Source organism: Megalobrama amblycephala, linkage group LG7, assembly GCF_018812025.1.
Source record: "Megalobrama amblycephala isolate DHTTF-2021 linkage group LG7, ASM1881202v1, whole genome shotgun sequence".
NCBI classification, from domain to species: Eukaryota; Metazoa; Chordata; class Actinopteri; order Cypriniformes; family Xenocyprididae; genus Megalobrama; species Megalobrama amblycephala.
In genome coordinates this window covers 4,740,501-4,763,312 of record NC_063050.1, presented here as the reverse complement: position 1 = coordinate 4,763,312, position 22,812 = coordinate 4,740,501, and the positions used below count along the sequence as shown (strand labels likewise).

At 38.6% G+C, this 22,812-nt stretch overlaps 2 protein-coding genes across 4 annotated transcripts; one reads left to right on the top strand and one right to left on the bottom strand.

Moving 5' to 3' along the window:
- Positions 1 to 698: 698 nt before the first annotated feature.
- Positions 699 to 11,487, bottom strand: LOC125271147. 3 transcript variants are annotated; one of them, XR_007185526.1, is made up of 3 exons: positions 11,399 to 11,487; positions 2,227 to 5,152; positions 699 to 1,652 (listed from the first exon to the last, which is right to left on the bottom strand). XR_007185526.1 is itself a non-coding variant. In XM_048195134.1 (2 exons), exons 1-2 carry the CDS (start codon positions 11,413 to 11,415, stop codon positions 4,396 to 4,398), a joined length of 774 nt encoding a protein of 257 aa, XP_048051091.1. In that variant the 5' UTR covers positions 11,416 to 11,487; the 3' UTR covers positions 699 to 4,395. The 3 variants fall into 3 exon arrangements, 1 of the variants encoding a protein (XP_048051091.1); XR_007185527.1 differs by having other exon boundaries at positions 4,344 to 5,152; XM_048195134.1 differs by having other exon boundaries at positions 699 to 5,152.
- Positions 11,488 to 15,003: 3,516 nt separating this feature from the next.
- LOC125271172 (apoptosis-associated speck-like protein containing a CARD) lies at positions 15,004 to 21,605 on the top strand. The gene is made up of 4 exons (XM_048195172.1): positions 15,004 to 15,177; positions 17,749 to 18,027; positions 18,520 to 18,568; positions 20,695 to 21,605. Exons 2-4 carry the CDS (start codon positions 17,769 to 17,771, stop codon positions 21,023 to 21,025), a joined length of 639 nt encoding a protein of 212 aa, XP_048051129.1. The 5' UTR covers positions 15,004 to 15,177; positions 17,749 to 17,768; the 3' UTR covers positions 21,026 to 21,605.
- Positions 21,606 to 22,812: the final 1,207 nt, after the last annotated feature.

The window sequence follows — 22,812 nt, the reverse complement described above, 5'->3', positions numbered from 1 at the left end:
GTTAATGATTATTTAAACTAAAGTAACAATTCATTACAAGGAAGGAAAATATATACAGAAAATAAGTCCTGTTTAATTTTTGTACTTACCTTCAGTGTATTATTTATTTATTTTCTTTTGATTGAAAGAGTGTAGGGGCGTCTTACCCACTTTATTATATCAGGGAACTGAGGAGTATTTTAGACTGTGTCTCACATATACTTTTACTTCAGGAAGCCATCTCGTGACATTACTCTAACTGAAGCCTACCCTTGTCGGTCTGTAGAGTGCATCTCAATAAAGTAGGACACAACATATATACATTAGTATATAACAAGACTAAAAGCACTGAAAACGGGGACTAAGATCCTTTCGTATTCAGTCTTCCAGGGCAGCTCTAACAAATTCCCCGTACAACACGGGCTAAATACCCCGTTACATTTGCACAGGGAAGTTGTTTGTCGTCAGAGAATGGGTACAGGAGGCTCGGAGTTTGATTTTACCTATAAATGTATGTATAGTATTTTTCTATACTACTGTAATATTTGTACAAGTTAGATTTGGTACATTATTATGGTCAAAATGATATTGTACATAACAGATCCCTTCATCAGTCATCATTATATATATATTTTTATGCAGGCATGATTTTATAACATCACTGCATCCATCCTCATTCACAGATAAGTTAAATATCTGGTTTACAGATCGTAGATATTATTAATTATCTTGTTAATGCTATAAGTGCATATACCTGTGAACTCATAAAATAAATCTACAAATCACCCTGTGTACACAATTTGGTTTGCATACTTCATTTGACTGTTGAAATGTTGATAACAAGAAGATAAAACATTTTGAAAAATGTAATTATACATGCTTTATTGTTCATGCAAGACTGGATAAAGCATCAGCACATTTCTACACTACAATTCTACAAAAGATTCAAGCACACGCTGTCAGATTGGATGGTTTCTCTGTGAAAATCTCAAAACAGTCAGTAATCTCTGCTAGAGGAGACATATTTCTGTGCAAATCATCTCTGTCTGCCCATACAACTGAAAGCTTCAGGTTTGCATATAGATATGACACAGTTTCATTGAATGTTCTGTCTCAGGGGAAACATGAGAAGTGTTGCGCAGGCAGACCAAATCTGAGGTACATTAAGGTTCACAGAAGCATTTGAAATTTGTATTTGTATTCGTTGCATCTGGAATCAGAGGCACCAAAAAAAAAAAAAAAAATTGTAATAACGCCATAAAGGTTCCCAGGTTTGGCAGACCCGTATAGTACATTAACATCATCCTCTCCAAAACAAACATCAGACATCATGTACATATCAAGTCGGTTTAGTTCTGCACATGATCACCATCTCCTCCAGCCTCCTGCATCTTCTCAGTGTGAAGCTGATCACTTTCTCCAGCCTGATGGTGTCAGCTGACTGCATTGTTTTTCCTTACTAAGTGTCTGTGTGTGCATCTCAATCAGCTCTGAGCTCTTGAATCAGTACATTGTGTACACAAATTTTGTGACTGAGACCGTCCTGATCAGTGCCCTAACTACTGAACTAGGGAGCTGATTGAGACACAGCCTGTGTTTAATGCTGATGTGGCCTTAATGTAGGAAGGGATGGTGTCCAGTTGGGGTCAGTCTCCATAATTAAGCAGGCTGATCTGCAATGAAATGAAATTAAAAGGTTTTTAGCTAAACATAAGACCACAGCTGTAAAAAGTAGTCAGAAAATTAGAATCAGTATATGGATACTGAGCAAAAATGTCGTACCTTAAGTATATAAAATAAAAAAGTAAAAAGCCTTGGCAAAGTTAAGAATAAAAAAAATTTAGACATATTCAAGTAAAGGGATTCCGTTTAAATTGACTATCATAGCACATACAATCCAAAACAACGCGTTGCTATAACGTATGCTACTTTAGAAAACAGAAATCTCTAACTTACTTTTGTGAAAATGTAGAAAGCAAGCATACATGAATGGAGATATCTTGACGAAAGTGATGTTTTGCGTCTCACCGCTGCGATCCGGCGCCTGTTATTGCCTCTACATACTCTCCGTACAGCCTTTTTCAAGTAGGAAACTGACTAAATCTAATCTCGTAGTAAAGTTTTTGACATTTTCTATCGTGGGACATATTATTGCAGCTTTTCACACAACAATAGTGTGCCATTTTTACAATGAAAAGAAGCCAAAGAAGAAAAAACTCTGCACTGATACAGAAATTGTTTGGATACCTCTCAAATGGCGGCGACACCCATAATGCACTTTGGTTTTCAGGAGTGTGACGTCACCTGACAAAGACCGATTAAAGGAAAGCAGTCAAGGTGCTCTGCAAGCATTGAGTAATAGATGCAATACATGTGCTATGTGCAAAGTATGATATTCTTGCTCACGTTCATGTCACTAATAAATAAATATATCTTAATAAATATGTATAGGACACACCTGTGTTTTCTTTCTCATGAGGAAGAATTGATTAAACTACTGAGAAGTGCACATGCAAAACCAAAATGGGCAATTAGTGGCCAGTTTCAAACTACAATGGATGTTTTTCAACCATTTTTCAACATACTTGCTAAAATTATGAAGGCCCACCCTAAACCAACACCCAGTGGATTAGAGCAAATCGGGTAAAAGCAGATTGTGGTTTGAAAACGCCCCACTGATTGATTGGGAAACACCCACTTGTGTTCTGCAGAGATACAGACCTGCAGAATCTTGTGGTCTTCAACTACAAATCACTGTTAGATCAATGTCACTGTCTCCACCAATGTGTGCAAAATTTCAATGTTGATCCAACATACATTAAACATTGAAATGTCAATCTCAACCAAAATGATGGTTTGGATCAAAACATCAACATTGTATCAATGTCACCATGCTATCCTGGGATAGATTATGATCCACAAATGAATAGAATGAGATCCACAAATATATGTTAGGAGTTTCACAAAAAATTATTAAATTTACAAATATATAAAATGAGATTTGCTAATAAAAAAACACATTCACAAATCTGTTTTTATGTCACAAGCACAACTCTGCCTGCATTTATTTGTGAATCACCACCTGTACATCTGTGAATCTCTTCCTGCGCATTTGTGGATTCTGAAACAATTCTAGCGTCACGACCTCAGACAAATCCACAAATAGGTTGACTCCACCCACCGACTACTCAAGCCAATCAGATAACGGCCACGTTACGGTGACCAATCACAGCACGCTCTCGCTACAACCAATCACGTTTTGCTTTACTATCGGGGCGGGAACAGACTCATTTTGCACCCCTGAAATGGGCGTTTGTTCGAATTGAGCTGAAGTGCTGTTTGTGTGATTAAAACACCCTGTTTACAAAATGTAACAAACTTTATTGTGATTAATCTTCTAATTTGTTTTTGCACATATTTCTGTGGGTGTAATTATGTATAAGGTCTGCATTCCAAAAAAGGGGACTCTTATTTTGACGGGTATTATAGCCTACCGAGTGCTGATTACAGCAGTAATGAATGCGAATGTACAATAATAAATCATGAAACTCATCAGTAAATTTTCGGCCATCATTCAGACGGGGTCCGCAACACAAAAGATTTTTGGAGTATATTCTTTATATTGCCATCAGAATCAGTGAATCAGGATAAGGGAATATGCACGAATTATGATCATTCACAGATCCTGAGCTATAGCAGCTCTACCTGACGTGAACGGTGTGGCAAATAGAAGGCATTATAATCATTATATTCAAACAGATTACATTATTAGGGTCCATGTACATGCAGCTAGTGATGCTGTCTACAAGCTTTGAACTGAGTAATGCTTATTTTTATGCAAACACAAACATTTAATTCAGCAGAATTGAGCAGTTTCTGTGTCTTGCATGCTTTTCTTTATTGTAGAGAGCATTATTTATTGTCATATTATCAGTATAATTGAGCGCAGTCAAACTTTTGGTTGCTTTTTTTCCCTTTGTGTTTTCATTATTCATTAAAATCTTTGTTCAAAACTGAGAATTTTCTGTAAAGCTTTTACATAACATCTCATTTGTTAATATATGTGATAGTGACAACACTAGTTCTTGAATATTGAATACTAGTGATCAAACTGAGCATGCACTGCAGCCTTTCACAACCAGAAAACAAATTATTACTGTATGAGTTTGACTGTACAATTCAGTTGTTGTGTTCCCTTGTTGAAGAATGTTCTGATGAGACCAAATTTAATTTACCATCAATCTTTGTGGTGGCAAGAGAGTTAAAACTATGTTAATGTTCATTATTTGCTTCTGTCTTTGTTGGCAAGGGAAAGAGACATGAAAATGTCTAATGAGTCCAATCAAAATCATTTGAACACACACCTTGTGGAGAATTTCCAAAGCATTTGACTGCTGCAGTGTACAATATTTTGTTTTAAAGTATGGTGCAGATACTTTCCCAAAATCCCATCTTCTTGTGTAAGTTCTCTGAGGAGTTGAATGAAGGTGTGTCATCATCCATCTGGATTTTGGTGTCATTGTTCTGTGTTTCAGGAGACTCGCTGTCATCTGAATCACTGGATGATGGAGTGACCGCAGATAAATCTAGACTGAATGTGTTTGTAGTTTGAGGATTGTAATTGATGACAGGCATTGGGTTGAAAGGCTGTATGTATGTATAATAACCCATTTCCTCCATAAAGTGCTCTAAACTCATCCTCCTGATGATCATGAGAAGGCCTCTGGAGATTGGGTAAGTGGCGTTTGGATCGTAGTTTGATCGGTCATGGTGTTGAGTCACATAAACTCTCTGAAACCACTCCTCATCATAGAGACTGACAATAATCCGGTCTGTGTTGCTGTTGTGAAGGTCAGGAGAATTGTCTTCTGAGACATAATCAGGAAGTTCTTCAGCTCCTGGTGAATTTAGATTGCCAACCACATAGTAAGGGAAGTCTATGTCTGGAAGCAGTTTATCCCCATTTTCGTCATATCTGTTCTCAAAATGGTGAAAACCAAAGTCTCCGTCAGCTGGGTCACATTCAGAGATCATGATATTTTCATTACCAAAAGAAACACAGTCATTGGCGAACCAGTAGAGGAGTTTGAGTCCGTGTCTGGGCCAGGGTTGACCGAACCTAGAGTCTCTCAGCTGGGACAATTCATTTAATGTTTCCTTCATGGTCCTGTACCTGAAAACGGCAAAAAACACTCAGCATATGTGAACTGAGCACACATTTCAATTGAATAAGTCAAACAGTATTTGTTAATATTATTTTTACATTTTACATATTGTCCCAGCTTTACTGGAGTTTTGTAGTTAAAGACGTTATCATATAGAGTTAGCCAACATTATCTGTGTACTCAGTCTTGTAAATCTACATTTACAATTTCTTTGACATTTCAATGAATTTCTCCAGTGTTTTTTATTTTATTTTTATGTATACTGAATGGATCTGTGAGTCATTGGGTGTTTTGGATTTGATTGGTTGTTTAAAATCCTGACATGTTCACTGCATATGAACAGTTTGTCACGAATACAGCTCCTCCGGTGCATCCTCCGGACCACCGGAGGGAGCCCTCTCCGGAATATTGATTCATACTCATCTGGACTCCATTTCCCATAGGCCCGCATTCCTGGGACTGATCACACCTGCACCATATCACACCACACTATTTAAGACGCACACACACACAGCTTCGCAAAGTCTTGATTTGTTGTTAGTGATCATTTCTGAGCATTTATCTTGTGGACTGATATCTTGTTACGACTTGGACTGTTTATCTCTATCGAACCTCTGCTGCCTACCCTGAACTCTGCCTGTGTACCGACTTTGAACCATCTCGCCGCCTGCCTCGAACTCTGCCTGTGACCCGTCCTTGATTCTATGCTGCCAGCCCCGACCTTTTGCCTGTCCCTGTTTACGGTATTGTCTTGCCCTAGCCTGTATATATCTGCCTTTTAATAAAAGCTGTAAATGGAGCTGCTCTCTCCAGACTCTTCATTACAGAAGACTTCGCCACCTAGTGATCCAGCAGCTCTGGCCCAGATATCCACCGAGTTAACCGCTCAAGCCAGTCAGCTAGCCATGCACCATCACCAGCTCTCGCCTCACCTCGCTCACTGAGGAGTTGGTTAAATCGCTTCAAGGGCTAGGCCTCAATCCTCCTGAGTCTTCCAGAATGCCGCCCGCTGTACCTGCCACGTCGACACATTCCCCTTTCGGCTACCCCGAATCCTCGACTGGCTCTCCCCGAAAAGTTTGACGGAACGCCAACCAAATGTAAGGGGTTCCTTCTACAATGTTCTCTATATGTGAATCAACAACCATCCATGTACCCCACAGATGTAAGCCACATTTCATTTGTTTGTTCCCTATTGACAGGTAAAGCATTGGATTGGGCCACCGCCGTCTGGCGTGACGACGGTTCTGCATTTCCCTCATTTGCAAATTTCCTACAACGCTTCAGAGAAGTATTTGAACATTCCGAGGGTGGTAAGAGTCCGGGTGATCAACTACTTTCATTGACTCAGGGTAAAGCCACTGCAGTTGAGTACGCCCTTCAATTCCGCACGCTGGCTACACAGACCAACTGGATAGAAGATACCTTGAAACTGTTATTTCACCGGGGTTTATCACTGGATTTACAAGCGGAATTGGCATGCAGAGACGAGGGGAGTACTCTGAATTCCTTCATTGACCTGGCAATACACATTGACAATCTACTACGCACTCGGCGCCCTGGTCGAACTCCCGTCTCCAGCAACACAGCCCCAGAACCCATGCAGCTCGGCTATACTCCTGTTCATCCAGAGGAGAGAGAGAAGACGCCAGCGGCATTTATGCTTCTATTGCGGTCAAACTGGTCATATCAAGAATAACTGTCCGATCCACCCCCCACCTTCTAATTCTAAAGCGGTGAGTTCTCTTCCACTCCATAATTATTCATCTAACTGCTTTAAAATTCCCGTTCAACTCCTTGTTAAAGACCAACGTACCGCCACTCATGCTCTCCTGGACTCTGGGGCGGCAGGGAATTTCATGTCAGACACTTTTGCTAAAGAACACAACATTCCATTAATCGACTGTCATTCCTCATTAACAGTGGAGGCGTTAGATGGGAAACCCATCGGAGAGGGGAGAATCGCACACATCACCACCGAACTCAAATTGCAAATTGGTATCCTTCATCGAGAATCCATCTGTTTTTATGTAATCCATGCACCCCAGAATTCCATCATCCTTGGTCTGCCCTGGCTTCGCTCACACAATCCTCACGTATCATGGAAGGAGGGAGAAATACTTCAATGGGACGAACATTGCCACAAGCACTGTCTGCAATCAGTCCGTCCGGTGCCCCTACGATCGAGGTCCATACAGAGAAACCTGAGAAACCGAATATCCCCGCTGAATACTCCGATCTCGCAGTGGCCAAGGAAAGATCCACCGAACTCCCTCCTCACAGGCCCGATGACTGTGCCATCAATCTCTTACCTGACACAACACCTCCCAAAGGTTGAATTTTTCCCCTTTCTCAACCAGAAACTACAGCCATGAAAACCTACATTGAAGAATAATTAGCCAAAGGATTCATTCGACCATCCACATCACCAGCATCCGCCGGGTTCTTCTTTGTTAAGAAAAAGGACGGGGGTCTGAGGCCTTGCATTGACTACAGGGGTCTGAATGACATCACAGTAAAATTTTGCTACCCACTTCCCCTGGTACCGGCAGCGCTCAAACAGTTAAGGCAGGCTAAGTACTTCACCAAGCTAGACCTCCGGTGCGCTTATAATCTCATTCGCATCCGTGAGGGGGACGAATGGAAAACAGCCTTTTCAACAACCACTGGCCACTACGAGACCCTCGTGATGCTGTTCGGCCTATCCAACAGTCCGGCTGTGTTCCAGTCTTACATCAATGACGTATTCAGAGACATGTTAAACCGGTGGGTCATAGTGTATATTGATGATATTCTGATATATTCCAATTCCTTTGAAGAACACATCCAACATGTGAGAGCTGTGTTACAGAGACTGATCGAACATCGATTGTATGCCAAAGCCGAAACGTGCGAGTTTCACCAGACTTCCACTGCGTTCCTGGGGTACATCATCAGCAGAGACGGGGTAGCTATGGACGATAGTAAAATAAGGGCGGTGCTGGATTGGCCGAAACCTCACACACTCAAAGAATTATAGCGATTCTTGGGCTTTGCTAATTTCTACAGGAGATTCATCAGAAACTTCAGCTGCTGAACAGAATTACGATGTAGGAGATCGGGAACTGTTGGCAATGAAGGCCACCCTCGAAGAGTGGCGACATTGGTTGGAGGGAGCGCAACACCCATTCACTGTGTTTACCAACCACAAGAATCTGGAATACTCTCTCTCAAGGTAATACCATCATTCTGACAGTAATTGACCGGTTCTCCAAGGCCTGCCGACTGATACCACTCCCTAAACTGCCCACGGCCTTTGAAACTGCTGAGGTTCTATATAATTATGTGTTTCGACTTTATGGTTTACCCGACGACATTGTGTCAGACAGAGGTCCCCAATTCACCTCCCGGGTCTGGGCTGCCTTCAAGCAATTAAACGTAAATATCAGTCTTGCATCAGGCATCATCCAGAATCCAACGGCCAGACCGAACGAATGAATCAAGAACTCACTCGATTCCTCCGCACCTATTGTCATCGCCAACAAACAGAATGGAGCCATTATCTCATGTGGGCAGAGTATGCACATAATTCCTTACAAAAACCCTCCACTGGCATCACTCCGTTCCAATGTGTCCTGGGATATCAACCACCCCTGTTGCCATGGTCTGGCGAACCCTCGGAGTTACCAGCAGTCAGCGCGTGGATGCAGAGAAGTGAAGAAACTTGGGATTTAGCTCACCAACATCTTCAGCGTGCTGTCAGGAGGCACGAAGCTCAGGCCAACCGACATCAACGACCACCACCTCAGTATGCTGTTGGACAGTGGGTCTGGCTGTCCACCCGAGACCTCCGGTTGAGACTTCCATGCAGAAAACTCAGTCCCAGGTATGTCGGGCCTTTTCAAATTGTAAAACAAATCACCCCAGTATCCTTTCGTTTAAACTTACCTGCTAATTACCTTGTTTCTCCCACTTTTCATGTCTCGTTGTTGAAACCCTCCGGGGGCCTGGGAGGAGATCCGGAGGAGGCTGAGGACCAACAACCCCCACCGCTGATGATAGAGGGCGAGGAGGCTTATCGTGTTCGAGAGTTACTCGATTCAAGGCGCCGGGGCCAGAGGCTTCAGTACCTGGTGGACTGGGAGGGGTACGGTCCGGAGGAGCGATCCTGGGTCAATGCGAATGATATTCTGGACCCCAACCTCTTGGAAGAGTTCCATCAGACGCATCCGGAGAGACCGGCCCCGCGACCTCGTGGTAGACCCCGGCACCCGCCTCCTCGCGTCTGGAGCCGTTCGCAGGGTGGGGGCTCTGTCACGAATACAGCTCCTCCGGTGCATCCTCCGGACCACCGGAGGGAGCCCTCACCGGAATATTGATTCATACTCATCTGGACTCCATTTCCCATAGGCCCACATTCCTGGGACTGATCATCTCACACCTGCAGCACACTATTTAAGACGCACACACACACACACACCGCTTCGCAAAGTCTTGATTTGTTGTTAGTGATCATTTCTGAGCATTTATCTTGTGGACTGATATCTTGTTACGACTTGGACTGTTTATCTCTATCGAACCTCTGCTGCCTACCCTGAACTCTGCCTGTATACCGACTTTGAACCATCTCGCCGCCTGCCTCGAACTCTGCCTGTGACCCGTCCTTGATTCTATGCTGCCAGCCCCGACCTTTTGCCTGTCCCTGTTTACGGTATTGTCTTGCCCTAGCCTGTATATATCTGCCTTTTAATAAAAGCTGCAAATGGATCCGCTCTCTCCAGACTCTTCATTACACAGTTGAACTGTATCCTATAGTCTTGTATAATGTGACTTTATATTATTATTGCAAAACAAACCCTGACAGGGAGATTCTGGCTCATATCAGACCATTGACTGTACACTTATTCCTTACATATTGGGGCAATGAGTGACCTTATTTGGTGGGTATGTGTGCAATAAGCAAAATACTGTACATAGCCATGAAATACTGAGTTTGAATTATTTATTTCAGAATTATTTTAACTTATTTCAGATGGTGTTATTTATTAGGGTATGGCAGTATTTGAGTAAAAGTGCTTCACTATTAGAGTAAAACGTCCCCTAAAATAATACTTTAAGTATAAAGTCATGACTTGCGTACATCTTTCCATAATGATTGAAAATGGGTATTTTTACAATTCTCAATCATATGCACATAAATTTAACTTTCCTTTTTTAAACCTCCAATGACATGTAACAGATAAGGCAGCATTTTCTACAAGTACTGTTCACCAAAATAAAAAAATGTATTTTATTATTTTCCCACGATCATTGTCATTCCAAACCTGCATGTGATTTTTCAGTGAATAACATCACTATAATTAAATGTCCAACCACTGTAAAATCATCTGCTGAAAAGGTGAAAGGTTTCAGGATATTGGTTTTAGCTTAACATCTGCTGTGTCCGAGAGTCTTACATAATCAGTACAGTGGGAATGTGACTGGCTTGACCAGTTTCTCTACAACATTCTTTATAATACTAAAATGAGAAGTTTTAAAAGTTGATTTAAAAAGCTATGATAAGTGTTTACTCTTTACTTTAAAATACTTTAGTTTATTACTATGGTTCATTAAATGTGGACACTTTGTTACTTTCAAGTTATGTTTTTGGCTGTAACTGAGTAAAATGTTTGATATCTGTACTTTTACACCTCCAGATTATTTGTAGATTCTTAAAATAGAAAACAACTTGCCAAATAAAAGAATACACTCCAACATTACAGGATTAATTTATATATCAATTTCATGATGGTTATTAATCTGGTTCTGTTTCATTAAGAGGCATTTTTTGTCTCAATATTTAACTGTAAATACTATGCTGCATTCACACAGCTCCAGATTTACTGTCTAACCATTTTGACCAGTCAAAGAGCCGTGGTGTAATAATCCTGTTTAAAATACCAGCAATTTGATAATCAACTGTCTCAACTGTTTGCTACTGCAGATTCTTGTGTTTTGTGATCAGAAGAGAGCAACACATTCTTTGTAAATCTCACTTTCTGTCCTTCACTGGTCCTTTTTTAATTATTCGTCTTTGTGTCATAATTTGAGATTCTCTGGTTGTCACTCTAATATTCCACATATAACACAGTGACTTAAATACTGAGCCAATAGTAGGAGATTGAATCAGAAAAAGTATTTTGTGTGTTCTGTACATGTATAAATTCATGCACAAAATCACTTTTAAATAGAGAAATATTTCTTTCATAAGTGAAACAGAGAAAATGAGATCGTACCTCTTGAAAACCGTCATATATTAAAACTTCCTGCTGTGGAACAACACATAAGCCGGAAAACTCACTCACTCTCTGAAAACACGTGGGCGTGTCGTTTCTATGGAAAGAGAGTTAACGTCACATTTTGACTGCAGCAAGGGTTTCCACACTGATCCTGGATCATCCTCAGCACATTTCAGATGTTTCTCTTATTGAATCCGGCTGAATTAACTCCTCTGCTAGAGTTATTCCACCATCTGTGCTGGTGAGGCTCCAGGAACAGTTCAAAAATACCTGGACTAACGTTCCATAAAACATTAATTAACACCTTTTTTCTCTCTTTCCTTCAATGATTCTGCTTATTATCATCAGGTGTCACCACTAATTGTCAATCATCACTCAATCATCAATGAATTATCTCATTAACTTTAACACTGCTTCAGTGTTACTTTTTAACACCCGGCAAGATGGACTCATATGGACTGTTTAAAAATGTGTTTCAAATGAAATGTTGTAAAATGTGAAAATGAAAAGGATTTAATAAATTCTGATTTTAATTCAGTGTGTGTGTGTAAAATATATATATATCTCATTATAGTCAACGATTGTACGCTGTCAAAGCCAATTTTGTCCCCTTTTTGAAGGGTCAGTTTTTGTACTGTTAAATAAAGGTACAAAACTGGTCTCTTAAGGTACAAATCACAAGGGTACAAATTTGTACCATTGTACCCCTAAAGGTACAATTATGTACTTTATTTTCTGAGAGTGTAGCATGCACATTTAATACAGCAAGTTTGTATATTGCATTTTGATTATTAAGATATTAATATGTTAATCAGCATTTAGGATTTTTGCTTGTGAATAAACTTTTCAGTCAGTATTGTTTGGCATATTTATGGCTGTCGTTTCTGCTAATGCACAGTAATGCATCCGTATAATGGCACTCTGTCTAATTGTTTTATTTAAATATTTACTGCTGCTGTTATTATGTATAGTGTATTATTTCAGTTGTGATCTATTATGTATATTTCTTTATTTATTTTAGACACCAAACACATACCATATGTATGTGAAAGCGTGCATAATAAACGGAGCATCAGTTGAGCACTGACCTCTGGTTTTTGTGCGTTCTTACCGACGCCCCCTGGTGATCACAAATTAAAATAACAATGCCAGTCCTTTATATCTTTTCAACAACATGAGTTTCAGGGTCAGGACATCTTAATCAAGGCACCAGATGTTCTGCAGGTAAACGACGACAGAGTCAGTTCAGAGTGTTTTATGGTGAGGCTCACGTTCTTGCGCTCCAGCCGCAGCTCCTGCAGGTTTCTGCTGAGCTCCACACAGATTTTCAGACTTCTGAACACATTTAACTAATGATGATCTATCTGCTGTGAAAGAGAGGCTGTGAGAGGAGGAACACAGGAATATTTCCTGATCAGAAATGTAGAAGTGTGTTAAAATCAGTCTCAGATCAATGACACAAAGTTCCTAAAGTTTGAATACTTAAATGCTTTTTTAAATGTGATTTTTGGCTGTGGGACAGCAGTTTGCACCAGTTCTGTAGAATATATTTCGTTAGTGGTTTTCCAAATGACAGATTCATGACAAAACAACATGCTTTCTGTTGACCTGAAAAACAAAATGAAGCATAAGCAAATATAAGAGGGCTTGAGCTGATGTTGCTCAACCTGTGTGGCCTAATTAATATTCATGAGCCTCTCTTTATAAGAAAACAGTGTAGAAATGGGGTTTCTCCCTCGACTCTCGCACAAGGATGGTGATATTTGGGGGTTTGTGGCGTCACAAACACAAAGCCGTCTCTTGCCTGAGCTGTTTGGCGTAATTCTGCTCAATCTCGGCTCTGTCTTTGACAAACTTCACGTATCGATCCAGCAGATCCAGTCCGCTCTGAGTGTGTCTTTCAATCACGTCATGCTGGTCCTGCAAACACACACCATACACAGCGTGTTATATGTCTGTTTCTGGTATGTAGGACAGTCTGGTCTGAGAATAGGTGTGGTACATTGTTAAGTGTGTGTGTGTGTGTAGCTCTTTTCCCACGTGCACACACTCAAACTAGCTTGACAGGTCAATCCACTTCACACTAGTTGTGACAAGAGACCTGATGAGTCACATGACACGTTTGGATTCAAGCATGAATTCATTCAACTTCTATTGTTTTTATAGCTAATTATGAATATTATAACCTCCTCCTACTGCACAGGAACATGCACATTTTGATTCTGAACCCAAAATGGTTAAGCATTCATTAGACACACAGTTCTTATTTAAGATTTCATTAGACTCATGTAGTTTAGCAGGAAGGTGATGGTCTACTTCCCTCTGGTCCTGAAATCATTCCAGTAGTTTGTCTGAGATTCCTAAACCAGTTTATCCTGTACTGTGAAAACCTCAAACAGTGAAAGGAAATCACAGTCAAGCGGTCACGTGACTTAAAGAATACTAAAGTAACTTAAGCATTTTTAGAAAAGCACTATTTCTGCACTATTTTCCAGTTTCAGTCTGCTGTTCAGTGTAGTCAAGTACACACGGTTCATTCCGCGATTACCACTTTATTTTATTTTACTTTATTTTTTAAATTTTATTTGAACCTTCATAAATAATCAAAATAAAAATCAGCGATGTTAGGCTACATTTTTAATTACAAATGAATGTATTTGTACTGAAGCGTTCACATTCACGGTTTTAGCTTTGTCTACTGTTTCTGAATACAAAAATATGTAATGTTTTTATTATATCGTTATAGTTACCTTATATGACCTCTCAACATCACGCAAAGTTGGTTTTATATTCGCACATTCTGACTTCTGATAAATTCAGACTTTCCAATAAATGTGCAATAAATTAATGTTTGCGAATTTTAAGCAGCGACATGATATTGACAACCAACGATTGTCAACTTACAACATTTTTCACAGTCGATCAAAATAGGCAAGTATTGTTTTAATGGCATATTTACTTGTGAATGTCCACTTATTGTCCAATGTAGTGTGATTAACAAGGCTATTGAATACGGATGTCCGAATGTGCGAATATAAAACCAACTTTACCCAAGTAGACAGTGTCTGGAAAGCTCAAACTGAAGAACATTTCTGATTAAAGGTAATGAACTTACCCAAAGATCTGAACCCCAATCCATGATCAGAAAGAGAAACCTGTCAAAGAACAGACACGAAACTCCTGAAGGAATGAAGTCGAGATCCTTTCAGAAATATGAGGTAGATCCTGTACGAGTATTTTCGGTCATTAGACTTATTTCCCCATGAAACACGGTAAACTCTCGTTTAGAGCAGGTAAATCGCTCCTCAGAGAAGACTGTAGTGTGTTTCTGATCTGATCTGAAGGATTGAGTTTCACCTCATGACACAGGTGAGTTCACACAGGTGAGTGTGATTGTGCTTCTGAATCACTGCTCGTTTCTGTCGATGGACGTTTGACAAATAACACTGTTTCTAACTCCGTTAAGAAATAAAAATAAATCACCGGTAAAATGGAAGCACTTTATGATCCGAAATGATGAGTTTTGAGTGACCAGGTGAGGTTTCTTTGTGACACACTGACATCTGCTGGATTAAAAATGTCCATGCAAACAACTACTGAACCTGATTCCAGCAGAACGGGGAACCAATCACAGTCGTCTGGTGACGGAATCGACCAATCACAGGTTTTCGGGATTTATTTGAACGCTCATATACATTTTTCTAACCAAGTGAAATCGAAAGCAAAGTGCTTCCTGACGAGACGCCATTTCACCGATACACACAAAAGTTTTTAAGGTATGTGCTCATATTTATTCAGAATTGTTTTTTTAAATAACTTTCATAACTTTAAGTGATTTAAGTGTCTCGATATAGATTTACAATAATATCTATTTAACAAAAGAGCATTTGTAACTTGAATGTTTCTGATTTCTTGTGTCATTAACTTCCAGTTATTTTACCTGTACAAAAGGAGTCTGTAATGCTGCTTTATGTTGCAAAATTTGAATGTTATCATGTTATTATGATTTCATTATCATAATCATAAACACTGGTTTGTAGAGCAATGCATTGTCGTTATTCTTCTACCTATTATATTAATGAACAGGAAGTCTTACACATTCTTAAGAAAATAGCTAGTTCCGCATTGCAAAATAAGGTGGAGGTTCCTGAGAATGTGTTCAGTGGTAAAACACTGTCCCTCAGCTCTGGTCCTGCATGAGCAGCCCTCACTTAACCTGCAGGAAGCCTTAGCGCTGTTTTACTGATAATAATAAAGTTTGAAGTCACCGTTATGGAGTTATATTATAAACAATACAAATATAACCTTATAAAGCATGAGAAGAAAAACTTTTTTTCTCACAATTCTGACTTTATATCACGCAAACGTGAGGATAAAAATTCTGGGCTTCCATAGATCCCTGGAGACATTATTTAGATTTAATAATTTAACATCACAGGAGCACCAGAACACCACTGCATGAAACTGAATTGAAATTGAATGTTTTCAGGTCATTATGCAGGAATTATTCTCACAGGATCATGTAGACTCACACAAACATCAAGATTCAGCGTATGAACCTCAACAATGATATTCACAATATCAAAGCAGGACAGGATTTATGCAGCATTATGGCGCTCCAATAACGTGAAATAGATACTATATTTCCAGATAAGGGAATCTGTCCACGGTACAATGATGAAATAATTAACAATAACCAAATTCATCTGATCATATTTTTTCTCATTATTTTTATTATAACAACCGAGCTCTAGAAACACAACAATTGGAGAAAAATTAAAGAGTCAATGGTTAGAAACCCAAATAAAGCAAATGATTTCATCCATAACGGTGACTTCAAATGTTATTATTTTTAATAAAACATCAACACCTCATGATCTTCTGCTGTAGAATCACAGTGCTGCTGTAATCAATAATGTAAATCTCACTCAGAGATTGGGCTCTAAATGAGTTCAGTGATTTGAGGGTGTTAATGCTGTAATGATGAAGTGGGCGTTGATTTCTTCTGAGGAGGCGGAGCTTCACCTATCTATGTCATCATAGGCACATTCCAGGATCAGTCGTTCTCTGGGTCTGGTGACAGTAAAAGCTTTTATTGGACTAACAAGGAAGTTTTCAGTTCTGAACCTTACAGGATATTCTCATAGTGCGATGAGCTCTTATATATCAAAAGTTCAAGGAAAAGTTGCTTTCTCACTTCCTGTCTGTTTACTGTGGTCTAGAACCGACACAGAGAAATGTTCGTTAAATGGTTTAAGAGCATAATTAAAACAGAATTAATAAATTAAACAGAGGTTTAACAGAATAATTTACAACAAACACGGGTAAACTAGAAAATACAGATCTGGAGCAGACCAGGGGTGCGTTTCCCAAAAGCATAGTTGCTAACCTGTTAGCAACTTAGTTGGTTGGCAATGGGAAATTGTATTGCAACCAACAAAGTTGCTAACTTAGTTAGCAAATATGGTTTTGGGAAACACACCCCAGGAAAACAAAAACAATCTACAAAGAAACATCGACAGACACTGAATAAGTGAATCACAGGGTATAGATTCACAAGATAAGAAGGAGAAGGTGGAGCTAAAGAAGCAGTATATCATTTCCTTTTTTTTATTCAAAGAACAATAACATACAGTATGTGATGAAAAAAAAACATCACAAGGAAGAGGGAAAAAAAAAGGAAAAGAACAAATTACAACAAATAAAACAGGGTGCCAGGGGGGAGTAAACATAAAAGTTCAAAACATAGCTGGAAAATATACATACATTATAGAAAAAAGAATCACTATATCATTGTTACGAACCACTATTAAAATTTGCCAGAAGGGAGAACGTAAAATAAATACAGACACGTGAAATAAAATACAATGCAAAAACATTTATTTCGATAACGGAACTAAACATAAGGAAAAATTATAACAAGAATGAAAAATGAAAATGTTTCTAAAATAATAATAAATACAAACAAACAACAATATGAAGTATAAAGGCAAAATTAAGAAAACAAAATAAGATCAATATAGCTTGTTTGCTGGTGAATCTCCTTTCGCAGAGTTCACAGACCTAAACGATCTGCTCAGAGAGACATTAGCAGAGACATGACGTCACATGCAGAACACAACTCAAGACATCGACGTAACAATCATTCACGAGTGAGGTCGAGTGAATTATTAAATCATTAAATACAGTGCTGAGAGTCACAGATCAACACTGATCAACAGAAGAGATTCCTCTGAGAGACCTGATCTGATCACAGCTTCATTTCATCATTTAAATCACATTTGAGTGCTTAGATCCATGTGTTCAGAGAGAAAAATACTGATGATCTTTTTTATTTTGTCCTGCAGAAGTGAATCAGTGAAGGAATATGGCGTCTGTGAAAGAGATGCTTAAGAAATCACTGGATGAACTGGGATCAGCTGAGCTGAAGACGTTTCAGTGGCACTTGCTGAATGATCATGAGTGTATTTCAAAATGTGACATGGAGAACGCAGATAGATTAAAAACAGTGGACATAATGGTGGCGTGTTTTAGATCAGAAGAAGCTGTGAAGATCGCAGTGAACATCCTGAGGAAGATGAACCAGAACCTTCTGGCTGAAAAGTTAGAGAAAAAACACAAGGAAGGTAATATTTCAAAATATAATTTAAATGATCTCTTTCATTGTTAGGAGTGACTGTTTACTGCTGTGATGGTTTCAGTGTGAAGAACGAAGTCATTGTTAAACTATATATTAATATTAGATTTTGTTTGGGCTGTTGTAATTTTAATATAACAACCAGACACACAAAGAGAAAAGATAATCAGGTGTTGTTGGTTATGTTTTCACATAATCATTATTTGACCTGAATCACTAAGAGCCCAATCTTCCAGATCTCATCCCAAGGTTTATCACTGATCAACATTGTGTTAGATCATTAAATGCATTTTAAATATTGTATTATAAACACTGCGATACTATAACACGAGGTCCAGCACTGTTGTGCACATGAAATATTTTGAACTAACACCATATTTAAACATCAATAATCAGCATATGAATGGTGACATGCTTAATGACACACACACATTCACTGAACCCCTCTATGCTGGATTTACAGCTTATTATTACTCTACAGGGTCTACATCATATCCTGTGGGAAACAACAGTGATGCACGCACAACCAGGTGAGTGTGACTAATACTTCAATGTTCTGTTCTTCACACAAACTTCCAAGATAATATTACATCAGATCACATTATCAAGACTAACAGTCATGGTCAAAAGTTTACATACACCTTGCAGAATCTGCATAAAATGTTCATTATTTTAACAGAATAAGAGATGATAAATGATCTAGGGTGTGATTTAGAACAAAGCCTCTGAGTGTCGACTTTGAGCGATGTTAACTCACGGTATATTCCTGTAGGCTATTTTCTCAAGATGACAAATATTACCCAGAATGCATTGTTTTCAACAGTATATTACTGTTTTAATGGAAAATGGTTTGTTACTGTCAGAATTTGGTTGCTTTTTTACAGCAAGGTTTAACGGTGTACTAAATAAAAAATAACACATTTTGGATGATCTTTCTTATTTTGTTAAACTAACGGCATTTTGCAGATTCTGCAAGATGTATGTAAACTTTTGATCATGTCTGTATGTATAGTCTACTTGCAATTTTACAAAACAAATTATCCCACTTTCTGTAAATGAAGTTAGTCATTTAATGTTTCTTTTTTTCTTTTTCTTTTAAACACATTTATTCCACTGTGAGTGATAGTTTAGCTTACTGGTTGGGAATATACAGAGAGAAAGAAATACTGTCACACCTGCCAATGGTGAATGTATTTAAAAAAATACAGGGCATACATCCCAGATAGCAAACAATGATCGAAATAATGTTAAATCAATGTTAATGTGTCAACGTTAACCTCATTGAATCAGTATCACTTTTGGACCTGTAATTAATGTTGAAAAAATGTTGAAATTTAAAAAAAAAATCAATAAAAATGGCTTTGAATCAGTGTTTGCAAATGAAAATGACTCAAAGCCACACAGCCTGAAATCAACTGAAGATGAAAGAAGACATTAAATCTCTCAAGATCTCAGCAGAAGTTCTTAACAGGTTTAGATGTTGATGTTTTATTGAAAATGTTTAGTCGCCATTATTGTGGTCAGTGTTTCCTTTAGTTGGGCAGTTTGACTCTTGGCTTATTGTGTGAGTTTATTAAAACACATCATTTGTTGTAAAGAAACCAGAAACAAAGTGATCCAGTTATATAGTTTTCTGCCTCATAAAGCAGAGTAGTTTACTGATCTTGTTCCTGAGGAAAAGTGGTTATTTGTTATTTAAATATTATATTCACCAATAATACTTTCTTGCCACAGATCATATTCTGAGGTTTTTTTTAAAAAAAAATACAGTATGGGAAAAAATATTTTGACACTCATAAACATCAAGAATCAGTGTATGAATAATGGTGACATCCTTCATGCTGCAATGCATTAATTGCGGCATGAAGCACGTCACCATTGTTGAGATTCATAGGCTGATTCTTGATGCCTGTGTGTGAATAAATCTCACCGTAGTTGAAAGAGCTTAGTGTATAATCTGTGTTTAAAACTCATTCAGATTTTCTGATTGAAACTGTGCTGGATCTTTACGTGAATCACAATAAACAATGTTAGTAAGTTAATTCTCATATTAAACTGCACAATGATTATATTCTGATCATGAAGCAGCCACAGCATCTGTCAACTCTGACATTACAAAGACAAGTCAAAACTACCCAACTAAAGAAAACACTGATCACATGATGGTAACATAAAAAAACACAAACAAATTTCAATAAAACATCAACAAAACTCTCTCTTAATTCTCAATAAGAGCTTCTGTATATGGAGTTGTTTAATCCTCTGCTGAGATCTGGAGAGATTTAATGTCTTCTTTTATCTAAGGCTACGGCTGAAGTCAGTTCTAGTGTTTCGATTTGTTTTTGTTCTTGTTGTTTCTCTTTCCTTCATTCATTCTGCTTGTTAACAGCACCTATCTTTAATAATTCTCAATCATCACTTAATTAATTATTTAATTATCTAATTAACTCAGTGTTTCAGTGTCTCAACAGTGATTCAGTGTTACATTTAACAGCCTGTAGTGTGCACTCTGAACAATGTTCATTTCATCTGGACTGAACCATGTGTTAAACATCGGTGTGCTGTCTGGCAGGCGTCATTTACTTGCTATCTTCAATCTTAACTTTGCATAAAACAAACATCTCACTCTTTTATTCTCCGTCTCTCTGTGTTACAGGTTCTCTAACCTCAAGAGCGTCTCCACTGCAACTGAGAAAGACAAGCTGTGTCTGAATACTGTGGAAGAAAAAGCTACATTTTTTGATGACAATTGGTCAAAGCTCATTCAGAGAGTTAAAAATGTTAAGACCATTGCAGATAGACTGCGTCAGCAGAAAATAATTCAGCCAGAACAATATTCAGAAATCACACAGGATAGTTTAACCAGTGAGAAGAGCATGAGAAAGATCTGTGAGATTATAGATAACCACAATAATGCTGTGAAAGCTAAATTCATCTCAATTCTTCAGGAAGAGGAGCGTTGCCTTTTAGAAAACTGGTCTGATTAAACACCATGAGCTCAATTTAAAGATTTTTTTTTTCTTTTTCTTACATCTACCACTGTATAAATGACGTCACACTTTTCATTCCATTGACTTACATTCATACGCACATGAATGCATGAGACTGCAAATGCGAGATCATGTCAATTCGGTTCTCAATACTGTATGTGTTCTTGTGTTCTTTGTGAATCGTCATCAGTCGCTGCCCAAGTACTGTTCCCAATCAAAGGTCACATGAAGTACAGTTCAAATCCTCCAGATGTGAATGCATCAGATGGTGTCATGCAGACTTGACTCAGTTAAGTATCCCACAATGCATCTCACACCAACCAGTGAGCCGTGATCCCTGCACCCTGTTGCTGCCAGTCATGTGACATGTTATTTAAATTAGATTTTATTTTAATTTTAAGGATTTGTTCAAAATTAAGCCAGTCATTTGACCAATTTATCATCAAACGGGTTTGTTATTGTATTAATTACAGATTATTTTTGTAATTTTACTTACATTTGTATGTCTTTTAAGAAAACAGAAAAATACTGTATGAAAATAAAAATGTGAATTACTGTCATTAACTTGTCATTCATTTTTATTCCATCTGTGCAGTTATAAATGGAAGGTCTTATTGAATTTCACATTAAATTTTACTTTTAAATGCAGCCAGACAGAGCATGGGAAACGAAAGTGGGCTGCCTACACAAAACCTGCAAAGGTACAAAAGTTGCTCTGGCAGGGTCCCCGCGGATCCTTAAAAAGTCTTAAAAAGTCTTAAATACAAATTTTGGTTTTTAAGGCCTAAACAAGTCTTAAATTGTATGGAATGTCTTGAATTTTCGCAAGGGAGGTATTAAATTCCGTATGGGACCGAGCGAGTGAAATCTTTCCGTCCGGTTTTGTGTATTTTTTAGACGCAATTTTATAACTGACCAGGCCAGCGTACCTTGAGGTCTTAAATATTTTTCGTTGCATTACCGCAAAACTTTCTATAGTCTGACAGACCCAATGACTGACTGATCATTGGACAGAAGATTTTTTTTCTCGCGGTAGTTATTGTGTTGCGTCATCAGAGAGAATTGAGGTAGCAGGCAGCCTTATTAGGTAAGCGCAAATGTAATGATTTATGGCTCGAGAAAGATGAATTCTCTTGGTGGTTAAGGCCGGTGCCGGTAAATGTCTACGAGGCAAACTGCAACGTTTGTAGAAAATGTTTTAAACTGGGTACAATGGGCATTACAGCGGTACGCACACGCCGAGCATCTAATGGATCTTTTGCGGTAATGCGACGGAATATATCCGGAATTCCGTTTTTTTAGGTCTAAAATCATGACGCATGTGAATCATGCAGGTCAGTAAGATGTTTTATATGTTTTATGCATATTATGTTTTATGTTTTAATACGTCAACGACGGAATGGTCCAGCGCCGCGCGGCGCCATCTGCAGGACAAAGGTCAGCAAAGACGTAGGAATATCTGATCAGAGCTGTACACGGATACACATTTTTAAATAAATCTCTTGTGTGTCAAAGCGACTGCAAGTGATTTTCGGTGCTGGAAATCCATATATCCTTTGCTGAAACAAACTCGTCATGGAGAGCGCAGCTCATGGTTGCTTAGTAACGGCAGACGCCACCGCAGCGCCCGAGCGCTTTGGAAAGGAGAAAGTGGCGCCGACGCGTTTTCCATGCGTTTTTAGACGCGACATATGAACGGTCCCTAAAAGAGTTCAAATGGGTCAACGCGCCAAATGCGAGTAGAATCAGCACTGAGACGTGTGACTTGTTCGGTAACTTTTTTT